Here is a 26634-nt window from a genome sequence, read left to right as displayed (position 1 = left end):
CTGAGTTTGAAGGAGCTGACAGATCCCAAACACTTATTGTTAATGGGAGAGTGTTATCAATAGGGATTGTTCCTGTGAGGTTCTTAAGGGATCAGTGCCAGATCCAGCTACTCACTCTTCTGTTCTAGCCCTTGAAGTATACCAAAACCACTGTCTTAGAATTTGCCCATGGCAGCAAGCTTGGCAGAATGGCCAATAGAGAAGACAAGACAGTCAGACAAAGCTATCTGAACCATACTGTAACCAGGATTCAATACCACCAACATCAGGTGTCTAACCATAAGTAACACAGGTCATGGAGTACCCTGGAACCATTGTTTCCAGAAAGATTTAGGAATGAGCATAGATCAACATGAACCCAGCAAAACAAGGTGTGTTACATTTAAACAAGGTGGTAATGATGTGGTATGGAGTTGAATGTGACCCTTCTGCTTGATGTTAGAGTAAAATGCTAGGCCAATTTCCAGCACTGATTTTTTTTTAAGATGTTGAAAAAGTGGCGACAGCACAGAAAAACTGAGAAATTATTCCATTGTTGAGGAAAACAAAAACAAACAAAAAAAAGAGGAATTCAGTCTGTTTTGGTTATTGTGATGATGGCTGCAAGGTGCTTTTATTAAAGTATGTATGGACTTTCAGAGGCAAAAATTTGGAGCATGTAAGGGTTCCTAATCAGTGAGACAAGAGCAACAGCCAGAGAAATCCAGAATAGCAATGGAACACTGTTTTTTTTTAATGAGAAGGGAAATTAAATGTACTGGGGGGGGGGGGGGGGGGGGCAGGCGGCAGGGGAGGGAGCTAAAGATATGGTGGGTTCTTTATCTTTTTTATGGCTTCAAATTATGGTGTAAAAATGGTTACTGCAATACAGCAACAATGATTGAAGTTATTTTCCCTGTAATACTGCAACTAGCTGATAACAGCAGCCTGTTCAATACTTACTAGTGACATAATTGTGGTATCAACTAAGGCAAAGGTGATCTAGGTGAAATACTAGCAAAAAGTAGCTAGTGGGATCATGATGCACATTGGGAGACTGTAGGATGGCTTGCACAGAGACGTTTTAGGATCAAGGCAGGTGCTCTAAGCGTGTGTCTGTCTTCCTGGATATAAAGAGACACTCCACATGAGTACTTGAGAGCCCTTCCACTGTTGCCATTAAGTTGTCAACAATATGTCATGGCTCTTATGGGTATTTCATAATAGCCCTATGATGAGGGGAAGCGTTTTTTTCTCATTAAACACAGTTTAGCCTGCACAGGACTATACTTGCTTGCCTGGCTGTTTGTGGACATAACATGCCTTGCTTTCTTCCTTTCACAGGTTTATTCCTGAGGCTTGGTCCACCTGTAGTGTCACCTGTGGAGTGGGCAGCCAGGTGCGGCTTGTGAAATGTCAAGTGCTCCTCTCTTTCTCTCAGTCTGTGGCTGACTTGCCCATCGATGAATGTGAAGGTCCCAAACCTGTGTCTCAGAGAGCTTGTTACAGTGGTCCCTGCAGTGGGGACACAGCCGAACATACCCCAGAGGAAACTGAGCTGCTGTATGGCAGCTTACAGGAGTTTGATGAGCTGTATGACTGGGAGTATGAGGGCTTTACGGAGTGTTCAGAGTCCTGTGGAGGAGGTAAGTGCAAAGTGTTTCTGTGATGGATTTGCTTTCGCTCTTGCAATGTGTGCTTTACAGTTAACACCCATGGACACACTGCTTTGCTACAGCCATTTAGAAACATGGAATCATTTAGGTTGGAAGATACCTTTAAGATTACAGAGTCCAACCATAAGATCATCAAGTCCAACTGTATTTGAAAAGGCATGGATGAAAACTGTGAAAAAAACCCATGCGCACAACATATTTTAGTCTAGGACTTTCAGGCTCCATGCTCAGGCTGTCACCAAGAGTGATCAATGGGTCACATATTTCTGTTTCCCTGTATCAGCTGATCAGTCAAAAGGCACTCACGCAAAGAGACTGAATGTTAAAGTGGTCTGGTGATACAGGCTAAGAATCATGTGTCATTTTTAGTTTTTCTCTCTTGATTTGTACTGTGCAAGTATAAACATGTGGAAGTAAATTGTCCTCCCATAGCAGATGCATTAAATTATTGATATTCTAAGGGCTCAGCCAGTTGCCTAACTCCTATCACTATGAGACATTAGCTCCGATCCCAGTGCAAAAGAAAACATATGGTAAAAAGGCATTAATGGTGTGATTGTCTGAAGCTAGCAGGCTTGGCACTTGGAGTTTCTCAAAGTTCATCAAGGTCTCAGGTTCCACATGTTATAGACTATTAATGCACAGTTCTCTGATACCCTTTTTTCCCATCATTTTGTCTAGCTAGTTCTGGGACATATGTCCACTGCAGTATTTTTTAAATTAAACCTAGACTTCTCCAGCTGCTGTCTTTTTACATTACAAGTTTCAGGCTATTTAAAAAAGGATTACTGTACATAAATACAGAATAGATACTGTAGAACTGGAAACCATTCAGCACTTTATGAATGGTTAATAGTGTGATCTGTACAGATTCACCAGTAATCAGTTACAAACTTAAAAAACACAGTTAGTAGAAAATAATGCAAAGGATTTCTATGCTTACTTTTAGCTTGCAGATGGTAGTCAGTCTTTAGAGCAGTTCACAGAAGGTTGTCAGACCATTGCCACTATTACTTTGTTTCCTACATAAAAATATGACACTAGTGTATGCTAAGTGGTGATGAACACTGACTTTACAGGACTATCTGTCATATATCGAGGCTGTTAGCAAGTAGTAACAATTTGTCACGCTGTGCATTCAGAAACCTGAACAGCTTCTAGAAATATCCTCTTGAAATGAAGGGATTCATATATTTCTTTGCATATAGTGACTGTGTTTGATTTTTCAAATATAACTCAGACTGATATGACAGAGACATTTTTCTTTATGAATTTAATCTCTTCCAATTGTCTGCAAAAATGTTAGCTAAGATTTCTTTTTGTCTGACATCAACTCCTAATTTCCCAGATTAGCAGATGCTAAGTCAGATGTTTTTGTAGCCATAGGTGCAAGACTGGTCAAACTAATTTTATTGTTTTTGGAGTCTCAAGAGAAGAAATTGGATAGATGCAGAAGTAACCTTTCACCTCCCAGAAGTAGCAGCCAGAAGGAATTAGTTAGTCATTTAGTCTGCTGTTAGTGGCTGTATTTCCCAGAGCTGTCATCAGATATCATGTAACAATTATTCTATTCTGGTAGATATAAACACAGAAAATCTCATTTGATGGTATTTTGAAAGTGTACTTAAACTGCCTAGATTCATGTCCCGCCCTTACACCCTTTTATACTGTGATTTCCTATTGAGAACTGATTTGGTTTTTTCAGGGGAAGCAATTTTAAAACAGACAGGTTTTTGTTCTGGTAATGTCGTGCAGTAAATAGTGTTTAGAATTCAGTTACTTGGCAAATAAACATCCTGAAGTTCATATACTTTTTTTTAATTATCTCTGTTCCGTGGAACTTCTGATGGATAACCAAAAGTCTCTATATTCTCTAAGCGTTCAATGATCCATCTTCAATTTAAAGCTTATAACCATTTGCCGAATTGACCTATCAAAAACAGAAAGACAGATGTTATCAGTATGCTGAGATGTACGCAGTGCGAGATTCTAGGATAAGCTGAAGAAAGTGATTCTGAGCGCATTTGTTTGCTGCTGGAACAAGCCAGAATTATTTTTTTTTTTTTCAAGTCAGTATTAGAGCCAGAAACTGTGTCAATACATAGTCTAGCAACCACAGACTTGTTAAATTGTAAATTCAGGCAGGAGCCTTTTACTTCAATACCCTGACAGCATGTCAGGCAAGATTACTGGTTCTAGCAGTACCTTTAAAAGGTAAAAAGTTGTAAGGACCTCTGTATGGAAATTATAATCAGCAGAGTAGAAGGCTGGTGGGATAGACTAAAATTATTGGAAATACAATCAGAGATTACTTAGGTGACAGGAATAAGCATGGGGAATGAACTTATTGGGAGGTTTGGGGCACGTTGAATACTGAAGAGTGAAGAGCAGCAGTATCAGAGCTTGGCTATATGAATTTGATAAAACAAAGCCATCAGTCTGAAAAATGGAGAAAAGCTGAATTCAAGACCTTGCAGTCAATCACTTTTGGATAGTCAGCACTGAAACAGGCAATGCAGAGGTGTTAAGGTAATTGATAACCATTAGTCAGTCAAGAGCTCATTAGTGACACACTTCAGAGCAGAGAAACTGATGCTGTGGAGCAGTTTACAAAATTTTGATCTGAGAAGAAAAACATCCAACATATACAGATGGTAAGTGAGCTGTATCCCTAGCAAACAGAATGATGTCACCAGCATGTGGGAGGACTCAGTGGTTTCTTTCCACAGACTTAAGAGTACTTTCCTGGTTTCCATTCCTATGGATTAGCAGTCCTTCTCTCCTGGCTTCATCAGATTGGTCTTGCTGTCAGGCCTGCATGAATGATCAATGCAAAGTAGACACCAGTAACTTGAACACAGTGACATTTCCCATCAGGTAGAGAGCCACCTCTGTTCTGCAGCCAGGAGCAGTCTGTCCTGGGGAATCCATGTGCCTCTGTTTGCTGTACACAATATGATAACATGCTGAACAGAAAAATGACTGAGCTGGAAAGATACTGAACATGACCGCGTAGAGAACATATTGTTTATGTATAAATATTTAATTGGTTTCCTTTCCTAGAAATAAATCACTACCATTTGTTTTATTCTTTCAATGGGCTATCCTTTTTACAACTTATTTTAAGTCTTTCGAGAGATTACTTGAATAGCAAAATGGCTTGAAAATACAGGGCGACCTTGTAAAGAAGGAAACCCACAACAATGTTGGCTGACTTCAGGGTCTTTGGTAATTTCGATGTTGATGTCCACATCCAAAAATGTCAAATTTCTTTCTTCTTTTCAACACCTTGAGTACAGTGGAGACACTGCCTATCCTTGAGTCATAGGTGTGCCCTGAACTGGCTTGCACACATAAGACCCAATAAATTGCTCAACATGCCACTTTGCTGTGGGCCTCTCCTCAGCCTTTACTGAGAATAAGGGGAATGAATCCATGAATAATTTCAGGAGTACAGGAACTATGATGAGTTGCAGCACTTTGGTCCTGTTGAATAATGATATTATTGTTTGCCTAACAACATGTGCTCTGGCATTAGAAACAGTAAAAGGTATTGTCAGTTCTGTTACACTGCTCTTGGAGCTGTTCAAGCTCTTCCAACACTATGTTTTTCTTTAAACATTGGTGTCTTCAAAACATTGTGAGATATTTTGGAAAACTAATTATTGGGTTTGAGAAGATGATGCAATTGTTATGAGTTCAGCTAATCTTTTCCTAACTCGGGAAGTAGGGATGAATGTAAAAAGCATACTTCCACTTTGTTTGAACCACTGTGGATTAGATTTTTAGGAAGTTCAGGCCAATTATTATCCTCAGACCCCCTGGGGAAGAAGTAGATCCTCTCTCACCAAGTACTCTTTCCTGTGGCATGTAGTGTTGCAATCCCTGATTTTCTAGCTTTCTAACCTTGTGACCCAAAAAACCTGTAATATTCCTACCTTACTCTTAGGAATAGCAAGACAAAGTAACTGGTATGCCTAAGAGTACATAAGGGATTTGGTATCACCAAGGATTTCCTGAGTTAAAACATAATCGCCAAATCTTCCGGCTTCTCTCTCAATCCCAACAGCTACCACCCTTGTTCTGTCCCAGCTCTCAGATACACCCTGCAGATTTGCATCTTCAGTTTAGGTGCAGGTCTGTGGATGCAGAAGAGTAACTGAGAGCAGCTGAATTGTCTGACCTTGTTTTGCAAGTATAGCAATCATACTGTTGCTTAAAATACAGCATGCTGAAGTCAAGGCCATTTTCACACCTTAGCCTGTTTGACTGGCAAATAAACAGCCTCATTGCACTCATAGTGAAAGGATGAGTCACTAGAGAGCATTGGACAATTTTCTGCCCAGGGAAGGTAAGTGGTGAATGAACCTACGAACTTTTCACTGCAGCTGAGACACATAGTGAGACTGAAAGCAAGGCCAAGTAAAAGCCCGGCATCCCACTCAGTGTTTTGATGAGGCCATCTCCCAGGTGCCTGGGGAAAAGAATACAAAAGGTGCAGTAAGCAATATATGACTGTGCCAGGACAATTGCAAGAGTTACAGATGAAGGCTTTTCCCAGTGGAAGGGAGAAAAGGAACAGCAATTTTCCCTACTCAGTCAGGTACACTGTGCCAAGAAACATCCCCCTTTGGTAGGCATTTGTGCCGTCCTCCTCAAAGACCGTCAGGCAGAGCACTTGGATGTGGACAGCAAACACCTCACTGCCGTGCGGGAAGCAACCTCCTCCCTCTCTGCAGCCAGGGTTGCGGCCCCTGAGGCGGCAGCCCTGGGTGTGAGGCTGTGCTTCCCCACACGCTGCTGCCCCAACACAGCCCCGCTGGCCCCGCCGGGCCTGTCTCTGCCCTCGGCTGCCCCTCCAGGTACGGAAAGCTGGCTGTGACCATGTGGTGTTGTGTGCAGGTGTCCAGGAGGCTGTGGTGACCTGCCTGAACAAACAAACCAGGGAGACTGCGGACGAGACACTGTGTGTAACCAGCCGCCGTCCTCCACAGCTGCTGAAAGCCTGTAGCCTGGACCCCTGCCCCCCAAGGTAGGCTTCTTATATCTTACCGCCAGACATGTGTTTCTTTCCAGATTTAAGAGAGATGTGATCACTGATGAAGTTGAGAAACTGATCTTCAAGCTGCCCATGAATCTGAGATGTTCAGAGCCAGGGATGCTTGGAACTGGGCGTGCTGAAATGACTGCTGAAGTACAGGAGTAAGACATGCAAACAAGAGTATGAGATGGCTCCCCAGGTTGCAGTACCACAGACTTAGCTGCCTGGGCGCAGCAGATCTGTGTCACTCCTCCTGGAACTCCTTTTAACTGATGTGAATTGAGCAGAGGTGATGTGCATGAGTAAAACTCTGCTGCTGCATAAGGTAGCGGATCGGCACAGCCAGGTCGGTGTTGTTATTGCAGGTGAGGATAACTGGGCCAGGGCTCTTTTGTCTTGTCCAGACATCGTTTAATGGATTTTGAGAAATCCATGGCAAAAGCAAAACAAATACACAAGTGTGCATGATTGTAGTCCAGTATGTTGCCCAGAGCCATTTAAACAAGACTAGCAGTATGAAGGAAAGGATTTTAAGTCGTGACTGCAGACTCAATGGCCTTTTGGTCTGGAGGCATGCACTGCCTCACACATGGTCTTTCTCAGACTGCAGGGGCTAACAGTCTCTTCACACCACATCACAGTCTTATTGACCAGGAAGTGCAAAGTGATGGTAAAACCAAAGGGCAAACTTCAGACCGCTTGTCCACTCAGGTCCTGGAGGCACACAGTCTATGGATTGGCTTAACTTTACCCAGAGTTCTGTAAAGTTTAAGGAGACTTCTCCAACCTCCCACAAAAGGCTTTGCAGAACCTGTTTCTCCCTGGGCTCAGGCAGCTTCCACAATCCTGACCCTAAAAATAGCAGGTATTTCTGTGCAGAAATTCACATCTGTACCCTCCACAACAGAAAATAGCTGTCATGAGGTTCCCATGGTTTATTTAAATAGACCTGGGCCTGTCAGGACTTCAAGATGTACTGCATACATATTGTCTTTATTCCCAGCACCAGAGGTGCATTTACTCTTTTCTGGTAGTGCAGCAGATTTGAAATACATTGATTTATAACTCTGGACTATTTAAAACACTCAGTGCTGTCCAGGTGGTAGATATTCCTTAGAGTGTATATTGGTAGGCAGAGGCATATGTTATACAGAGGCATATTGTTATGAATATTAGTAGATTTGGGGTACATGGAGAAGGTTCACATTAAAAATCAAATATGGCATCAAATATGGCCAGCACCCAAGAATCATGAAGACCGAAATAATGGTTTGATTGGATGATCAGGATTGTGAGTCTGTGAGAAGCAGAGCCAAATGACATGTTTCACCAAAGCGTTACAAGAATTGCTTATGAGGATATTGCAACCCTGATTTTGATAAATTGTCTGTATTACTGGCAATAACACACAAATATTATACTAATGCTTGAAAAGAAATTTGTATGTGGAAATCTCACTGTAATTGCTAGGTAGCAGCATCACTGGAGCTGAGAGTGCATGGTAGGAGATTGACCACCCATCAATTCTGAGATGGAAAATAAATATTCACTGGTAGAGAAAAAATAAGGCATGCTCATGTAGGCCAGTATTTATGTGAGTTCCGTTACAAAAGTAGTCTGAGAAATTGGGTGAATACTTTTTTAATTAGTCTGTGTGATAATCCATACCACTGTGGTAACTTTGCTACCGGAGCAGAGCTAGTTTAAAGCAAGCAAGTAGTTCACTCCATGGATTACAAGATGATTGTATTGGAGGTAAGAATCAGGCTGTGAAGCAAAGCTGAAAGGGGAATGAGGCAGCAAGGGGGGATTAAGAAGGTTTCATCCACCCCTAGGTCTGCAACTGAGAAAAGGGGAAATTACTCCCTTCCCTGTATATACCTCTGTCCCTCCAGTCCCTACAGTCTGGAGGAAATTGCCTGTCTGCAGAGATTTAAGTGGCACAAGATGAAGAACAGCACAAGTTCTGCAAAATGGCTCCTTTGGTAAGAGCAAGGAGGCCTAAAACTGAGGGCTGCAGACAGCAGGCAACATGGCTAATGGAAAGAGGGGCAGGAAGGAAAGTTGATGTGTCTCCCAGGCAGGCTGTGACAGGATAACTTCTTAATTCCTGCAAGCTTCTGAAGTGCTGCACCTACTAATGCCACTGTATTAAACACAATGGTTTATTAATTAAACTGATAGTATTTAGTGTATAAAAATTATTGCTTTATAATCATTAATTCCAACAGTCTTAAGACTTCCGAAGAGAACACATGACCAAAAAAAAAAAAAAAAAAGAAGAAGAGAAAAAAAAAGCTTTAGGGGTTTCTCTTTGTTTTAATCAGAAAATGCTTCAGAATTCTAATTCAAGATATCTTGATCCAGGAATCTGATGGAAATTTAGGCTAAAATCCTGTTCTTCTGAATGCTGATGAAGGTACTGCTATCGACTGACAAGTCCAAAACTTGTGATACACTGTGCCTGTGAACATACAGAAGTTCCCAAAATGCAATCTGTGAACCATTGATATTTCCCAGAGCTTTCACTGACAGCTTATAGAGAAAGCTGGCTGGTCTCACAGTGTTGGCTCTTCTCTCTGTTTTCCAGCTGCTAAAGTGCATTAAAAGAAGCTAAAAATATAAAAAACACTTTTCTAAAATGTCCTTGATGTGTAAGTGACTGTTGGAGCGTGCAGTTGTGGTGGGTAGAGGAGACAGTCTGCTGAAAAGGCAACTGAGACAGTGACGAATGTCTCAGTAGACAAGGGAATGTTGTCCACAGCATGAAGAAAAAGTTGAGAAGTCTTGCCCAAGAGAAGAAAATTCCCACCTAATATATTTAGAGAAATTATTCCAGTGATGTTTCGTGAACCAAAACAGCCCGGCATGCTTAGAATTTAATGTGTATGTCTAAATTTAATACAGTTCAAGATCTTGTTTAGCTTAAGAGGGAGAACATTTAAAAATTACAACTTCCAAGCTCAGTGTTGCTTCTGCTGCAGGCAGTTTTGGTTACATGTAGCATTCTCTGTAGCCTCTCAAAGGGCTAGTCATGTAAGCCTCTCTTGATCAATAATTGGTTTACCTGGTTTAATACAGATAAATAAAAGAATTGAACCACAGAATCTTGTCAGCTTTTCTGGAGGGTCAGAAGGCATACACCTCAAGAGAGATACCATAGAAGTAGTCAGTGAAGAGTAATTTCATTCTGGTTTTGTTTCATCATTCTTTTTGGACACTTAAGAAGAATGATGTTAAAGGGATCTTCACTGTTGCTGTTCTTTTTGCTCCCTGCTGAGAATAAATGTGGATAAACTGGAAGACTTCATTACTCACTTCATGCTTCACCTTGAAATTAGTCTGTGACATCCTCATCGTCTTCTATTCTTCATTGCTGTCGTCTCTCCTGGAACAAAATATAGTAAAAACTAGAATATACTGGCAATACTTCCGATTTATGAAAACACTGAAAGATTATGGTGTTTGTATAGCAACTGAGATCTTTATAATTTCCATTGAAATTCTGGCTTAATATCTTAGCACATTACTATTCTGAGTCCACTGAAGAGAGACAGAACTAAACCACAGAAATCTGTCTTCAAATATTCATAGCTCTATGTAGTCAGCAAAATCTCATGCTTAAAATTCTTACAGAATAAAGAAGAACCAGGAAGACTTGCACACAAAAATTGGAGGATTTCATCCATATTCAAATCCCAAAGCAGCTGAGTTTCCTGTGGTTTCAGACTTTGTTGAGAGTTTTTTGCTTATCACTTCAAGAACAATAGCAGAAAAAGAGCCCAGTCCCTTTTCTCCTGGAAAACAATATAACAAAAATTCCCATTTTGCACTGAACTAAGAATTAGTGAAATGCTGTGGAGCTGATTGCTAAGTTGGGAGCTAATAACTGATTTGCAGCACAGTAGGTACAGAGTAAAATTTCATATCATTAACTTGGTATGCCCTTGTTTGATATTTCTATGAAAAGGATATAGCCTGTTTTAATGTACTGGGAGACCCAACATGCTTTCTCCAGGGAAGAGAGGAATGAAGACTATGATAATTTTAATTCAGTCATTCAGTTACTTAATTTGTGTCAATCAAGCTATATCACGTCCAAAATTACATAGCAGTACTTGACCAGAGCACAGCCTTCCCAGAACTAAATGCAGAATGTTCAATGTCTAGAATTTTCTTCTCTAAGCTCAAAAAATGAAAGGGAAGATCACTCAGATTTGCTAATTGCTATGTTTGTATACTAAATTACTCCAGAAACAATCAGAAAAACTTTGTTTTAATGGTGGCTTTACTGTTTTCAACAACAAAATGACTTGCATCCAAAATGTGTCTTTTCCTCAGCCTCCCCAACCCAAAATACAGCGGCAGTCATCACCTAATCAGATATAATTGCTCTTGTTTATAACAGCAACAGCGTGAGCACCTCGTGGTGAGCCAACAGACTCTACCAAATGGGTGGAAGAGAATGTTGTAACTGTGTTATTAATTATAACTGCTCAATAGCTGGGTCAATGCATGTTGAAAAAATTTGGTAAACATGTATGGAGGACTGGAGAGAGACGCAAAGCAATGAAAGCCAGATGGCTGAAAATGGAGGAAATTCCAGGCAATTTCCAGCTTTGTTCTTGTGTATTTTCGAAACTGAACTTTTATTCCTGCAGAACAAAGAACAGCTGAATGCTACAAACCCTCAAAAAACAGTGAGGAAAAAGCAGATGGTTCTAGGAATAGCATAGGATTTCACCCTAACACTCTCCCTTTACTCCTTCAAGCCTCTGTTATTAGCAAGAAAAGATAGGAAACAGTCATCCCGATACCTGACTGAAGGGTCAAGATAGCCTGAGTTAGGCTAGGATCTAGCTCATTGCACAGTATCTTCTTTTTCTCATCCTTTTCTTCTTTTTTTTCTCCTGCATTTGCTTGGTTTGTGTTTATGCAATAAATTACCTGTTATTATTTTAATGTTAATTTGGTGAATGCAGTATTGTCCATCTGTTTTGCTCTGTTTCATTTCCCAGATGAAGTCAAACTATAAAGGAGAAAAAAAATCAATATGTTTTTCGAGGCATTTGGAGACGTGAGGCATTAGGTTGCTGGTAGGTCAGACTTAGTGTCTGATGTGCTCCCATTAGCAATCTGAAATGAATTGAATGTGTGTGGAAAGGCCAGAGCTTTCCCTAATCCATTAAAGGTGACCTCTGTGTGTGGGAGGGTGTCAATGCATATGTATTTTGCATTGCTCAGGTGAAATATTAGAGCATCTGTCTAGCTCATGAAAAAGGTTAAAAGATTTGCAAGTCTACAGATCCTGCCAGTAAGGCTGTACTGCAGTAGATACCAGTTCTTGATTTGTTGCAGTCTTTTCTCAGAGGTGTAAGTTAGAATTAGCATTAATGAGGCAATGATGGTGTTACTGTCTCTTTGTGCCACAGAAAGATTTTCAACACCTCACAAACCTCAGAATTTCTTTAAGTGGGATGTATTTCAGTCTATTTTGAACTGAAGTGCATTGAGAATATCTTTGACAGCCTCTTAAGATGTAGCCCACAGAGCCTCCTAGGATCACGGGCCACAGCTTGAACCATTAATGGAGTAGGTTGGAGAATCAGACATTAGGAGGAATATGCTGTCAGACAAGGTAAATTCACCCTTATTTGAAGCCTTTAGGTTGAGACACAGCTAAAACAGGAGTCATGGGCTCAGTGAGAGAATCATAATCCCATTTTTTGTCTAGGTTTACTTTGCTAATTTGGGACTGTACAAAGACATCTTAATAGGGTGCTGTCCCTAGGCAGCTCAGTTATGCCATACCTGCACTACCTGCATGCCTACCCTGCAGTACTGTAATAACACCCTGGCCTTAAAATGTATTAATCTGTGACCTAAAACATTTATCGTTCTCTCCCCCTTTTTATAATATAATCTCCCCCTTTGTACCCTCTCCAGTTGTTAACAGATTGTCCAAGATGTGTCTGACAGCCCACTCTTCCACTTTCTCGCTGGATGCATTGCCTGTGGTGGAGCAGTAACTGCATGCTCCTTGGTATCTCTTACTCAACAGCAGTTACAGTGAAGTCACCAAGGGGACCCACAGGGAGTGGTCCTTTTCAGCCATGTGTGTCACATCTAAATGTGAAGCAAAGCAACTTGCAAGTTACCAGGGTCAGTGGAGCAGCTCTGGAGTCTCCATCACATACTGCCTCCTGCTCTTCTAGTTTAAAATTTCAGACCTCTTCCCCAGCCATTTTGCTTTTTAAATAATATGATGGTTCCTTCATTAGATAGGATTTCACTCATAGACGTTTTCCTCCATTTCAGCTTATATTCTGTTGGGACTATTATGTTCATAAAATATTAGAGCACAATTACAAATACTGTTTTTGATAACGTATACCATATTTCCTTCTTACTTCAAAGAATGGTAGATCGCACTTCTTATACAGAATCCTATATACTTAGATACTTTATTTTCCTCTACACAAATCTCCAGGTCACAAGTTTCGCCAAGTTAGTACACCATGGTGTTGAAACAATCTCACTGTGCCCTACCACAGGTTTTTTATAGCTTGGCTTGTGATGAATATGAGCTTAAAGTCATGGTAGGGACTTAGTGAGTCCCTCTGCAGAGGGCAATTTCTCTTTTTTTTTTTTTTTTTTTTCCTGGCACTGTTAGTTTTCCAGTTTTAGTGACCTTAATACAGTCCACTTCTCTCCACCCTTCTCTAATGCCTGTGCTAACCAGAACTTTATATTCACTACCACTTGATATTTTTCAGTATTTTGAACAAATGTGCTCTCACTTCAGCATTTCTTATGTTAACTTCTAATTCTTTTTTTTTCTCTAAATTTATTCTCAATTTTCTTGAGTATTAATTTACTACATCAGCAGCAGGATTTCACTCCCAAAGGAGAGCTTTCCCAACAGTGACGATAAAGAGCATGTCTTTGCTCTTGTGCCAGCAATGAAGTTAAGTCAAATATTTTGTAGCATAATGGCCAGGATTAACATTTTCACTGCAGCATTAACCTGTGAAATAAGCTACAGGGTCTTATAAATGGTTGATTTTACTATGTGTCATCACTTCCTTTAAAAAGGGGTGAAACTAAGAGCACCATTATATCTTCCATTTACAGTACTGTTGAAGTAACTTATTATAGCAGTAGTCTGAGGAATACCCAATACTTTCAAACCAATAAACCTTTACAGATGAAAGGATAAGGTATGTAAAAGGAGAATAAAAATATGGCCCTAACTGCTGAAAACATACTGTACAGTTCTGTACCATACTTACACATGAGAAAGATTCACACATGAAATAAATGGAGGAGGCACCTTCCTTTCTATTCAATTTGGAGTGAATTAAGTACCTATAGAAGGAGACAGACTGATTAAACAAAGAGTTCTGTATCTGTCAATTTGGTCTGTCACATCTGTAGAAGCACAGCAAACCCTCCTGTTTTGTGTCCATGAAAGTTTCTATCTTCAATTATGTAATCTCCATTCCTCTGGCCTCTCTGCTAACACTGTTAACCATTGAAGGTCTCACTGATGGAGTAGAGTTTGTGCTGTGCAGTTACCCATTAGAAATATGACTAAGATGACGTATTCCACACTGTAACCAGCTGCTAGTAGATCTTAGTCATTCACAGCCTTGGGAAAGACTTTAACTACTCACACAGAGGTGAACAGCAATGCATTTAATTACGACCCAATGGATCCAGAGATTTGTATTGTTATAACTATATCGGATGGAGGTTTGGGGTTGGTTTGTGGAGGTTTTTTAATTATAATAGTTACATTGTTGTGGTTCCTGATCTCAACAAAGGTGTTCAGATACGTCAGGGAAGTTCATTCCCCTTCCCACAAGGAAGCAGTCTGTACTATCTAAAGTAATTTTCTCCAAGATCCAAGAAGCCAGTTTCTCGCTCAGGAAAAGTTAGAGGAGAAGTGTATTAAGTCACCATTCTGTAGTCTGTGGATTCTGCACGCAAACCTATATTGATATAACTATTAGGATGGAGATATGAAATGGTTTAGTACAAGTTTGCCTATATACATAGTAACTTTTCTGACATCATCACTTTGAATGTAATAACTTTTCCTTTTCTGAGTCAGAATCAGATCTTGGTTGATACTTCCATGAATCTGAATATTTTACCACGCTTGTTTTGGTTATTTATGGGTGTAACATGAGTTTAGAGCCTCCTCACTCTGTGTCAAGAGCCTCTGCATGTTTGGATCTCTGCATGTCAATGTGAGGAAAAACATCTTTTGTTGCAGAAGAGTGAATAAGTTACTAAATAGATTATCAGTCACAGTTTCAGCATCTCAAAGGGGAAAGTAAAAAGGAAATATTGGATCTGGATGTGCCCTTGGAACAAAATTCTTGCACTACCTTATTAACAGTATGTTGCAAGAAGGGCATTGAAGGGGACTCAAACATAAGCAGGCATTGGGAGTTTCCCAATTTCAGTCACAGCACCATATAGATGTATATAGCTAAGTTCAACTGCTCTCCCCTCACCCTACTTAAAAACTGGAGAGAAACCTTGTATGCCTGATTTTGAGAGACAAACTATTTGTACCTTCTGCACTGGCGAAATAGTTCAGGAACAGTTCATCCTAACGAAAATATTATCCCTGCAATGCTGCCAGCCAGGTCAGCAAGAAGCTCATGTTATCTGCTGGTTTTGTGGCAGTACTGCTCATAAAACTTGGACTTGCTAGAGAATTACTTAAGCCCACTCACTGTTATCTGAACACTGTTTCATTCATTATTCTGCTTTCTTTGTCCATTCAATCCAGTGACAACACCTTTACTTCTTTCCTGCACTGATCATTTCAGCAAAGGCATCCTTAAATTTTAGGGGAGTCTTGTTACTCTGTGGGACAAAACCACATGTTCATGAATATTGATCTTACAGGTTGTGAAGTCAGGTTTCTTATATATTCTTTCCATGCTATCTACATGCATTTTCAACTATCTCATTTTTTAAATGTTTCATTTTAGATGGTACTTCAGATTACAAATAGTCAGTTCATTGCACATCTTTCTCACCTGCTGAGCTTTTTTTGTTTGTTTGTCTTCTGGTGCCTGTAAGCTTGTTGATTTCTCCTTCAGGAACAGCTGTTTTTTAACTTTTTCCATATAGCATAAAGTTAGACCCAAGAAAAGGTGTTGGCTTATGAGCCAGTCCGGCATGGAGAGCACCAGTGTGAAAAGAGTCAGAGAGTATTCAACATAAAGCAGCTCTGTCACGGGCAGCAGGGAGTTAAACTGTCCCTCTGCTTCTTTGCAGAAGAACCGTATGAGAGTGCTTCATAGACTTATGTGCACAATTTATTTCATAAATTAGCGGTTCTTACGTTTTTGCATTACTTCGATGTAGGTTTAGGGCAAGGGGTATTATCCTGCTCTGCTGTAGCTCCCAATCTGTGAGTTCTTTCCTGCACTACTCATTCAGTTTCTGCCATCTGCCATTACAAGTGCAATTTGTGCAATTTCTGTCCTATTCCTCAAACTGCCCTATATTGCTTCTTCACCACCTTTCCACCTTTACATTAATTCACTCTGTTCCTCAACTGTTTCTTTTCTTCATTTTTGAAAGGGGCTACCAAGGACCTATTTTCATTGTATCTCACATAATATATTGTGCAACCTCCTTGTTAGAAGTGCTGCTTTAAGCATGAGCCCAAATCTAAACTTGGGACAAAAACTAGTACTCATTTGTCTATCAAGCCTAATCTGATCTGTGTAGCTATATCAAAGACAGCCATTCCTATCATTTATCTCAGTGCCACAGTTATCATACAGAGTAAAAGTCTCTTGTGAGGTACTTTTCAGTAGCCAGTATGTCTGCTAATCATTCAAACCAATTCTCTGCCAAACCAGTTCACTTACCTGAAGTTGTCTTTTCATGTTCCTCTATGGTTCAAGCATTCTGCATCTGCAGTAGTCCCCCAAAAGACCCACTAGACAACCTCACACTGTTCAAAGGGTTGGCAGAAAAACACAAAAGCTCTTTTCTGACCTGCCCTAATTGATGATGTCCACTGCCTTCAACTCAAGGGACATCAAGACTTTTTTACTGTAAGGAATCTTATATTTATTGCTTGAAGCATGTCAGAAGGTTACTCCAGCAACCAAAATTGCCATTTGTAGAGTTGTTGCATACTCTATTTACCCTCTGTTCTTCTCTGACTTTTGAGTTCCTCCTCTGTTTTCCTCTATTTGGCTCTGTTACATAAATATTGGCTCCCACCACATTCAGCTATAATGAGCTGCAATATTAATTGATACCGATAAGTCTACAGAGTGAATGCAGGCCACTTCTATCAGCTCCCGGAGCATTCTCATTGAGCCTTTGATCTGGTTGCATGTGTTGACTGCATAGACGTCTCTTTAATGGACTCCCTTCACTTGCAAGGAAGATGCTTTTTGAAGAAAAGTACATCACTCTCCCTTGTGCACAACAATGTGCTGAAACCTTCCCTGCCTGTTCAGCTCCCTTGTCACATTGGTGATACTGAACAACAGATTTTGACAGGCTGGCACTGAACAACAACTAAGCATGAATTATTTTTCCGTTGCTGCTGCTGCTAGTTTAGAAGTACTTTGCCTTTTCACTTTTATTTCTTAATCAAGTATTAACTTTTTCAAAGTTTAGTTAAATCTCAGCTTTCCTCTGAGGTGTGTGTGTACTGTATGTATATTTGTAATGTTCTCTCTAAGACGAACTGAACCCTAGCAGTAGGAAGATCACTTCCCAGAGACTCAGGTCCATGTTTAAACACCTAAGTGGAGGTCTTAGCTCTCACACTTCATTTCAAAGGAGCAGTCTGATTTTACTGTGAGTGATTTAACAGCTGAATGAAAAATCAGTTGTAGTTAAATTCTTAGATTTTATGCCCCTTTCTTTGAGACTAGTTTGACTATAAAGTCAGGAACTGACCTGGGAGTCCTCATCTCAACCCTGTAGCTTCACTGCAGGAAAGTATGCTACCCAAACAGGATTGATAGTAACTCTCTCTGCTGTCCAATGTTTAAGATCACATTCTGGATGGTATTTAAGACCTGACACTGGGGATACTGACTCAACCGAAGATAAATCTGCTAAAGGAGTCTCAAGAAAGCCTTTCACATCTATGAAACAGGAAGATTTGCCACAAACTTAGCTCCAGATCAGTAACACAAAATGAAGGGAGATGTATGGGCTCCAAGTAGACTTCTTAGTCTGCAGGGTCCAATGGAGGACACACAGGTTGACAGAGGACAAGAGGAAGCCAGTATTGACATAGTATGCGATTTACTTAGTCTGTTGCATGCACATATACACAGCTGCCACCCAGCCCTTGTGCATTGAGGGACGTCTCTATGCAGGCAGGTGTCAGATGTTATGTAAGATGATTCCAGGCAAACCTCTCTCCACACTGATGAATGTTTATTTTAGAAATAAGAAGAGTTCTTTTGTATCACTTTCATATGGTTTAACCACAGAAATATGACAATAATTTCATTTTTTTAGAAGTAGTTTGGGAGGTCTTTGTGTAGAAGGGTGTTTACTTTTCCTGTACAGTGTTCAATTTTCTTGGCAGTGCTTGAAGGGATTCTGTCAGGATGAAATCATATATCTCTAGAAAATATTCTTTACTTGTAACACCTAACAGCTTAGAAGGCTTCGGTTTTTACCATATATACTGTGCATATAGGGACTGATCCAAAGCTGTTGGCTCCATAGTGCTTTGGCTGAAGACTATACATTTTTCAAGTTCTACCTACATCATTTACTTTTTTCCAGACTGAGTATGGGGGTGCGAGAGTGCTTTGTTCTGAAGGGTGGGGGCTCCACTGGGGCAACAACTCTAATTCTAGAAACTTCTCCTGCCATGAGTAGCTGCTTACTAGCTGGTGCTACTATCTGGTCTGACTAGCTAGCAGAATTATTACATGGGCTCCAGTTCTTGTAGCAATAAGAGGGACATATCAAAACTGAGGCAACAGTGCATTGTTGTCCCTGTTGTTATTCATAACACGTTGATGCTTAGAGGCTCCTGTCAAGCTGAGAGTCCCATTGTGCTAGATAGTAGATAAAGACAAAGTAAGAGATCATCCCTGCTGTAGGACCACAACCTAAGCAGACAACATGGACGAAGCTCAAGAGGAAAAAAAAGTATTGTTACAATTTTGCAGAAATGAAGTTGAGACACACATGGGAGAAGAGTATGATCCAGCCCAGGTCTTGAGTCCTCCCATTGGACTCAAAGGGTGTATTCACGTACTCACAGGCTAGCCCATGTTTCAGCAGTTCTGGTCTCAGTCACCTCTGAATTTCAGCAAAGAGCCAGGAACAAGGTCCTGCTCACTTGATCCTTCAGTTCTTCACCTGAACTGCTTGGGCAAAATATGACATTGATACTTTTTGTTCTGTCACAAGAAACAAGGAAAGTTAATTTCTAATTAGAATTAAATGTATAGAACTATTTAGGCGTTCATGCTCATGTTAGAAGGTTTTTTCCTTTTCCTTTTAAACAGCTTGATCACAAACGTCCAGGCTATATTCTAATTAAGTATATGGGCACTCACAAAACTTAAAATTCATTAAAGTATAACATAATAAATTTTAATTTAGGTTTCACAGGCAAGATTTTTATTAACTGTGTCAAGATAATTTCCCGTATTAGAAATGGCATGGTTAAGCTGGTTTTTGAGGGCATCTGTAACATTTTTAGACTTATATTAATGATACAGAATAATTGTGCTGTGATAGAAATCAATATTTTCAGATTATTGGGCCTTTTTCGGCAACTGGAGCTTCACAATTGTTCTCTTTCTTTTATTCATGGGAGCTGCAAATATTCACATTTTAAAACATACTGACAATGATTAACTGTGGAAACTGCTTGTCTACCTGAAGTTAAGCACATGCATAAACACTGCTTAGTCAAGCCTAATTTATTTAATGAGAATGTTCCAGAAAATTGCAGTTTCTCATTGACCCTTTAGAAAATAGAATTTTAATTCCTAAAATTAATAGTATATTACAGATTATTAGTCTAATTCATAATATGAACTGACAGATTTCCTAACTGGTGTTTTTCTGTTCATAAAAATCTGTTCATTACTAATTCACTTTGTTAGTTTATAGTTCCTGGAAGTGCAAGAAATTTAGTGCTCTGATTGGTTGCGCTTTTCATGAATTTATGTCCAGTTTTAGACCACACCGTTAGCACTGTGTATAAGAAAACCTAAAGGAAAAGCATTGCCTTGAGCAGTCAGATCAGGTTCCCTACTTAGTTTGCCTATCTTCATGTGCATTGTATGTCTCCATATACTTCACCAACTCCAAAAAAACCTACTAAGGCATCACAACATTCCATTGGAAGCAAGAGATTGTTCATATGGAAAGTGAAAAGTTTCTGTGATCATTTTTGTATTTTGGATTTGTGATGATACTTGAAATAAGCTATATTTTGGAACCATCCTCTGCTCCCTATACATTTGCAGTGGAAACTTGTTTTCATTTATGTTCATTTGAAAAACATGCATATATGTGTATTCTAATACATGTATCACTAGTATACACATATCTATTTGAACACACCCAGCCCTATGAACTGCCTTTTTCCCATTACATTCCTCTCTGTTAGCCATCTCTAAATGTCTCTGTGGTTTTGTATTAATATAGTTTTCCTTCAATCAGTTCAAATATTCAATGTATTGTATGTATGTCAGCCTCTGCAGAGGATGAAAAGCTTTTGAATTCTGTTTTTTATGAAGTACAGTAGTTGAAATATTTTAAAAGTCTAGTTTGTGCTTAAATACATAACCACTACTTAGGTATTTAGGAGTCACAGACAGACAACTGATGAACTGATAGATCTAGAGTTAGGACAAGCCAGGGGTTTAGGGGCACAGATGTGCCAAAGCCCTGCTGTAAAAAAAGCTAAAAAGACATTGTTTCCTTGTTGCTACATATTAGTATAGCTTTGGGCACTAGTAGAGGAGGAAGAAGGAGGAATAAAAATGTTTCAGATGAAAACCATGCAATCTCTTCACTGGGCTCTGAGAAGCAATACAGGAAGTACCAAACCGATGACTTTCAGCTGGGCTATAAACTAGCAAGTATGCAGATTTTTCCTAAAGTCTGTACCTTACCAACAACCACAGTCAGCTCACAAAGATGCCAGTTCCACTTGCACAAGGTTCCCTTAGCTTGATCCTGTAACTACTGTATTCACTTTTTTAAGTATAGGATTATTTCCTACTTGAATTTTAATTCTGGTAGTGTCAGATGAATGCAGGACATGATGGCATTATTCTTTTTTGTATGCCATACACATTGGAAGAGTCAGTTCAGTATGGCCAAAACACCCAAAAGAAAAAAGAGACAGAGGAATGCACAGATAAGGACCATATGAAATAAGACAGGAATTATTTCAATTAGCATCACATAACTCTCTACAGTAAGGGTAAAACTGTGTTACTACAGAAAAGCCGTATTGTTTTTTAAAAAGGGATTATTATCTCCAACAGTACAAGTAGTTTAAAAACTAAATTGTAAATTTAGAAGGATAATATTAGTTCAAAGTTTTGCAAGCACCTTTAGCTATTATAAAATAATTCTACAGCCCGTGATTCTATTCTGTAAGATTATCATTGGTCTTCTCTGTGTTTTTTAGGACTTTGGAATTTGCCAATCATATGTATCATTTATGGTTTTGGTTACTTGCACATCCCTACTCCACTTTGCATGTCTCTGCTCCACTCTACATTCTTTACTTTGTATCTATGAAAGCCCATAAAAGTCACTGGGGACTATGAAAGTACAAGGGTAAGAGAGAATTTGACCTCATATTTCCTGAGCACCTCTAAGGAATCTCCTGTTTAAAGCAGCTGGAAAGAATCGTGAACAAACTGATGTTATGGGTAAGGCAACAGATGCAACCTGCAACAGAAATTTCAAACACTGGAAAAACTAATCCTTTCTCTTTACTGAAACACAGCATTTCTTTCTGGAAGAAGAAACAGACACCCTCTTCGGCAGAAGCCAAGATGTCCAAAGAGTTTATGTGGCCTGCTAGCCACCAAGATGTGAACTGCCAACAGAAACATTGTGCAGTTATACCAATAACAAACAATGAGTTGCTGGAGGCAACAGCTATTACCATCTCTTGAACAAAAGAAACTCTGGCAGCTAACCATGTATCAAAATAGATTCTGAAATAAGAAAATACCTTCTTTTCAGCACCTACTCAAATATCTTATTTTAGATTGTGCCAAAACTGAAGGGTGGCTGATATCCACATTAATTCTGACTGACAATTTTATGGGAAAATCTGGGAAGACCTCTCCCCCAAGATCATTCATATGGAGAACATACTCCAGATTAGTTTAACTGGCTGCCAGATGTCATTCCTACTCCACTGCTAAATACCTCCCGGTACATGTATTAGGCTTTAGTGGCCTTCAGTGTATTACAGCCTGGAAAGTGACCATGGCAACTTCTAGCTCAGTATGCAAGATGTGTTCCTTGTTAGAAAGGGTTAAACAGATTTTTGTCATTGCTACTAGCAGAACCAAGGCTGTTGTCTAAAAGCAAACTACAGTGTCATTAGTTCTTATGGTGATGGTCAGGACATATCCTGTTCTGTTATAAAATCAGAGAATGTCATCAGCAGATGAAGGACAGAAGGGGAGCAATGTGGCTTTTTGGTCCATCAGCATTATCATCTAGGGAGGAAAAAATATTTCTTACCTACTAGCTGTTTCAATTTGTTATGGGTGTTATGGTGAAAGAGAGGGAACAAATGCTCAGAACAACTTTATAAAATAAATAGAGAAGTTAGAATTGTTCTGTGACTGTAGGATGGCTCAACCTTGAATGATTATTTCCATAATGTGTTTACTAACATGATGCATTTTAAACGTGCTGAGCAGTTTCCATTGACTGCTGATCTCAGAATGTCAGTGTTTTTCCTCTGCTTCTTCCACAAATTCTGCTTCATGCTGCTGACATGTTTCATAACTTTTCTTCATTGTCTGCCTCCATCCTGCTTGGAGCCTGAGGGCGTCTTTCTTCATAATCAGTCTCTTTAGTTTCTGCCTGGCTTTGCTTTCTTCAAGGGCAGTTCTCTGAGCCTTCCTTGTCCTGAATGTTTAATTTACTCCCCCAGCAATCAGGTTCAATAACGACATGCAGGAAAGGAAGCTATTCTTCAGGATTAGAAAAAGTGGCAGTATCTGGCTCTCATACTTTCATTTTGGATGTGGAAGTATGTCCAGGTCAGTGTAGTGTTTTGCGTAAAGTTGATGGGGAGACTATTTTCTTATATTCTCATTCTGAATATAGGACTTTTTTGTGTACACAATTCTGCATATCTCTGAAGTGTCTCCTAGTAGATTAGTATTTTAACCAATTTTTTGTGTATGGCTGATAGAATTAGGGGTTTTATTCAGTACAGCTCAGACAGCAGAAATCTGTTTTTAATGTGAGAAACACTGAAATTCAGTCATCAACAATCTTGTTGATGCCGGATTTACACAGCTAGTGCAGAGAAGGGCTGGCTTAGTGACAGGTGTTCACCCAGGGGTTGAAGAGGATCTCCCTGCTCTCCCATTGGATCTCTCAAGGCCTTAGCACTTCCTACCTCCACAACAAGGAAAAGTCAGTCAGGAACACCACAACCGGAACTTCTGGAAGAAATTCCTGCTCAGCAATTCACTGATACATTCCTTTGATGGGCTTTGTTAATATCTTCATTTTTTTTGTTAAAGACGGAAAAAAACCCAGCTAATTAAATCCATTCAGTCTTGAAATACAGTGGTCAGGCTCCTGCACACCAAAACCTTTTAATTTAGGATGCAAAACTGTTCCTGTGATACTGCAGGACTCCCAAAGACTTGAAGTCCAAGAGCTTTTGGTAAGAACTGAAAATGCAGAGGAACAGTAAATATTCTTCTTAGCCTCATCCTGCGGCTACAAGAAGGGTGACAGTGATCAGAGAAGGAGAATTCCCTTTCATTTACCAATTCTTCACTCCATCTCTCATTATAAAAAGAGAAAAATGAAGGTGACTTTATTCTGTGCTTAAGGTTTTCTCTCCTGACCCCTTCACAGATGGGAGATTGGGAAATGGAGCACCTGCAGTCTTACCTGTGGGGTTGGACTGCAGACACGAGATGTCTTCTGTTCTCATCTACTATCAAGAGAGACTAACGAGACTGTGATTTTGGCAGATGAATTGTGCTATAAACCTAAGCCATCCCTCGTGCAAGCCTGTAATCGCTTTGACTGCCCACCTTCCTGGTATCCTACAGAATGGCAAGAGGTAAGAATGTATGTGTAATCTCATTTTATGACTGCTAAAACTACTCATTACATGCATTATTGATGCATCATTTTGCTTTAGCCCATCAAGAGGATTCATTAATAACTCTGACAAGCAATTAAAAAACTGGAAAAGTATGTCTTTTTGCTCTTTAAAAAAAATGCATCAACATTTTCAGAGGTAAATAATGACTATAGCTACTTCTAATACAAAGTTACTGGATACTCTTAACAGCTGGCTATAGATGCCAGACAAAAATATCTGGAATATGATGGTCCGCTGCAGTGAGTGGATTTGGGTTAGCGATGCCAAGGTTTCTAGGAATACAAAGGATCAAGGAGGAGAGAATCTCTAAAAGTTCTCTCTTTGCTCTAAAGCATGTTGGGTATTCCATATATTCTCAAATAATAATTTAGATTAGGACAAGAAACACTCCTCATTCTTCAGAGTCACAAATGAGTGTCAGGCACCTCCCTGTGGAAGATGGATGCCTTATTACATTAACACTAAAAACTGCTGTCTACACAATGGTTTTCTGTCTTTGGAAAGCAACCTGAAATAAGTTTCTTTGCTGCCATCTGGTTGCAAATTAAAACATTCGTGCAATTCAAAAGACTTAAAGATGCTTCTGTTGGATATAATACTGCACAGGAAGAAAGAATCCTGCCCTGTTGTCAAGAGTAAATGAAAAATTTGCAGTGTGGTAGAGGTGCAAGCAAAAGGTCTGTTTAAATCTTCACTTTTGCTGGGTGCAAGGATTCATTCCATCCTATGAGAAAATTGTGAGCATTTGGCATGGTGCTTACATATGCCTACCCTGTCTCCATCTATAAAATCTGCTCTTTACTTAACAGCCAGGGAGATTTTAATGTACTCACCTAATGAAGTTGATAAGTCTGTGAAGCTGTACCTCATGGGAGAGCTCTGGGTTTGGGCAGCCATCCCAGTAACAAAAATTTATGCCAGCCTGATGTTCCGTCAAAACTAGATTACTAGCCTATGGCATTAGTGCTATGTTTAAAGCAATTCAGTGATATTTCGTGCATTAATTTGTCTACTGATACTCACATACACCCATTTGCTTAGCTGTACTTTTAAATATTTCTAGGCTGTAGTCATACATAAATGCTATGTTTGTAAATAGCAAACAGTATTCTACTAGTACATAATGTAATAAAGTCAAGCATTTTGAAGTTAGGATATGCTAGAAGGAGTGCCTGTTCTTGTTAAAATCCTATAACTGGCCACAGTCCTTACAGGAAGCAATTTTCTTTAAGTTTGTTTGAACAGCCAGAAGAGACATACATTACAGCATGCTGAAAAATTTACTTTCTGCTAACAACAGCCATTAGCTATAGGCCACCCTAGAATGGTGCTAAATAGTTTCTGCCAGAGCAATTTCCAAACAGTTTTTTTTCAAGTTTTGAACATCTTCCTCAACAGTGTAAACAGTGTATTTCTCCCTGTCTAATATTTTAGCCATTTTTTTACCTGCTCAGGGGCTCTCAAATATGCTGTCTTTTTGAAAGGTGTGGCAGATCTCAGAGAGGAGGTAGCTCGAGTAAGTATAAAGGCTTTAACAAGCATATTAATCAGGAATGAAATCAAACTGCTCAGTTCACACCTTTTGTGTTAGCTGCTGCCTTCTCTGGGCTTGGTGGAGAGAGAGAACCTGTGCTGCAGTTCATTGCTGCGGCTTAATGAAGGTCATGTTATAGCTCTTCTGCGCTTACTTCCACAGGCTTTGCAGGCTGGCCAGCTGTGTGTGTAGCTCCTCACTACACAAATACTAAATATCGTCTGTGCTTACCTTCCACCAGGAGAAAACAGCACAAAATTGTACTTTTCTACCTACTGTCTTCTGCCTCTGTTTAGATGAGTATAGTGCAAGAAAAAAAAGGCTAATCCATCAAAATTAATTTCCATTCTCTCATTTTTTGAAGATATCTGTCTTCCTTCTTTGCACCACCAACCTCTGTATGGCTATTTACACCCTGTAGGAAAGTTAGGCCTCGCAGTTCAGTCTCACACATGTTTTCCATGGAAGACCTCCATGTGAGAACCTGCACCATCAGGCCTGTACACTGCTCTTAAGGACTATTACAGTTGTTGGCTCCTGGGATGTGTGAGGGAAAAGACCATGTGGACAGGACATGAGTGGCTGAGACTTCTGCGAGTGAGCTCCAGCCATGCAGCAGAGCTGCCATGGAGCCCTCCAGCAGAAGAAAACCTGCAAGAGGGTTTCTTTCCTTGCATTAAGGGAGCCACAACACCTCCCCTCCCCGCAAATCCCTGAGAGGGTTCCCGACATACGGGGAGATGGAGGGCCCTGCAGGAAGGTGCCTTCCTCACCCTAAGGAAGGTCCTTTAAAGCTTCACCAACACTAGAGGGTAACATCTGTTCTCCCCACAGCCTGGTTTGAAGCCATTTCTTTGGTCTCATCTGTGCAGTTCATCGTGCTTTCAGAGCACTCTCTCACAAAGTTTCAAGCAAACAAACAAAAGATTTAAACTGCAATGAGCAATGTTTTCTTTCCTAAGACCTTTTATGCTTGTTAAGGAAGGGTTGTCTGAATTAAATGCCGTTAGAAGCCCCAGTGTTCCTGGCA

The 26634-nt window shown here is 39.9% G+C and overlaps 1 protein-coding gene and 1 long non-coding RNA gene across 6 annotated transcripts in view; one reads left to right on the top strand and one right to left on the bottom strand.

Annotated features, from left to right (window-relative positions):
* The window catches only part of ADAMTSL1 (ADAMTS like 1), a 489531-nt gene that overhangs the window by 409652 nt on the left and 53245 nt on the right, over positions 1-26634 (top strand). For all 4 annotated transcript variants that reach the window (XM_030004255.2, XM_030004254.2, XM_030004257.2 and 1 more), the window contains 3 exons: positions 1324-1625; positions 6558-6687; positions 23815-24025. In XM_030004255.2, the coding sequence (XP_029860115.1) occupies positions 1324-1625; positions 6558-6687; positions 23815-24025 (643 nt within the window). The remainder of the gene's footprint in view (positions 1-1323; positions 1626-6557; positions 6688-23814; positions 24026-26634) is intronic.
* The window catches only part of LOC115336754, a 38991-nt gene continuing 15163 nt past the window's right edge, over positions 2807-26634 (bottom strand). The window contains exons 2-5 of one of the 2 annotated variants that reach the window (XR_003921901.2): positions 13989-14064; positions 11644-11725; positions 10015-10084; positions 2807-3585 (exon numbers count right to left, since the gene is read on the bottom strand). This is a non-coding gene — a long non-coding RNA (uncharacterized LOC115336754). Of the gene's footprint in view, positions 3586-9813; positions 10085-11643; positions 11726-13988; positions 14065-26634 lie in introns of those variants that run through there. The other variant, XR_003921900.1, reaches the window with a different exon arrangement.

The sequence above is a fragment of the Aquila chrysaetos genome, chromosome Z (genome assembly GCF_900496995.4).
Source record: "Aquila chrysaetos chrysaetos chromosome Z, bAquChr1.4, whole genome shotgun sequence".
In the NCBI taxonomy this organism is placed as follows: Eukaryota; Metazoa; Chordata; class Aves; order Accipitriformes; family Accipitridae; genus Aquila; species Aquila chrysaetos.
This window is presented reverse-complemented; position numbering and strand designations above follow the sequence as displayed.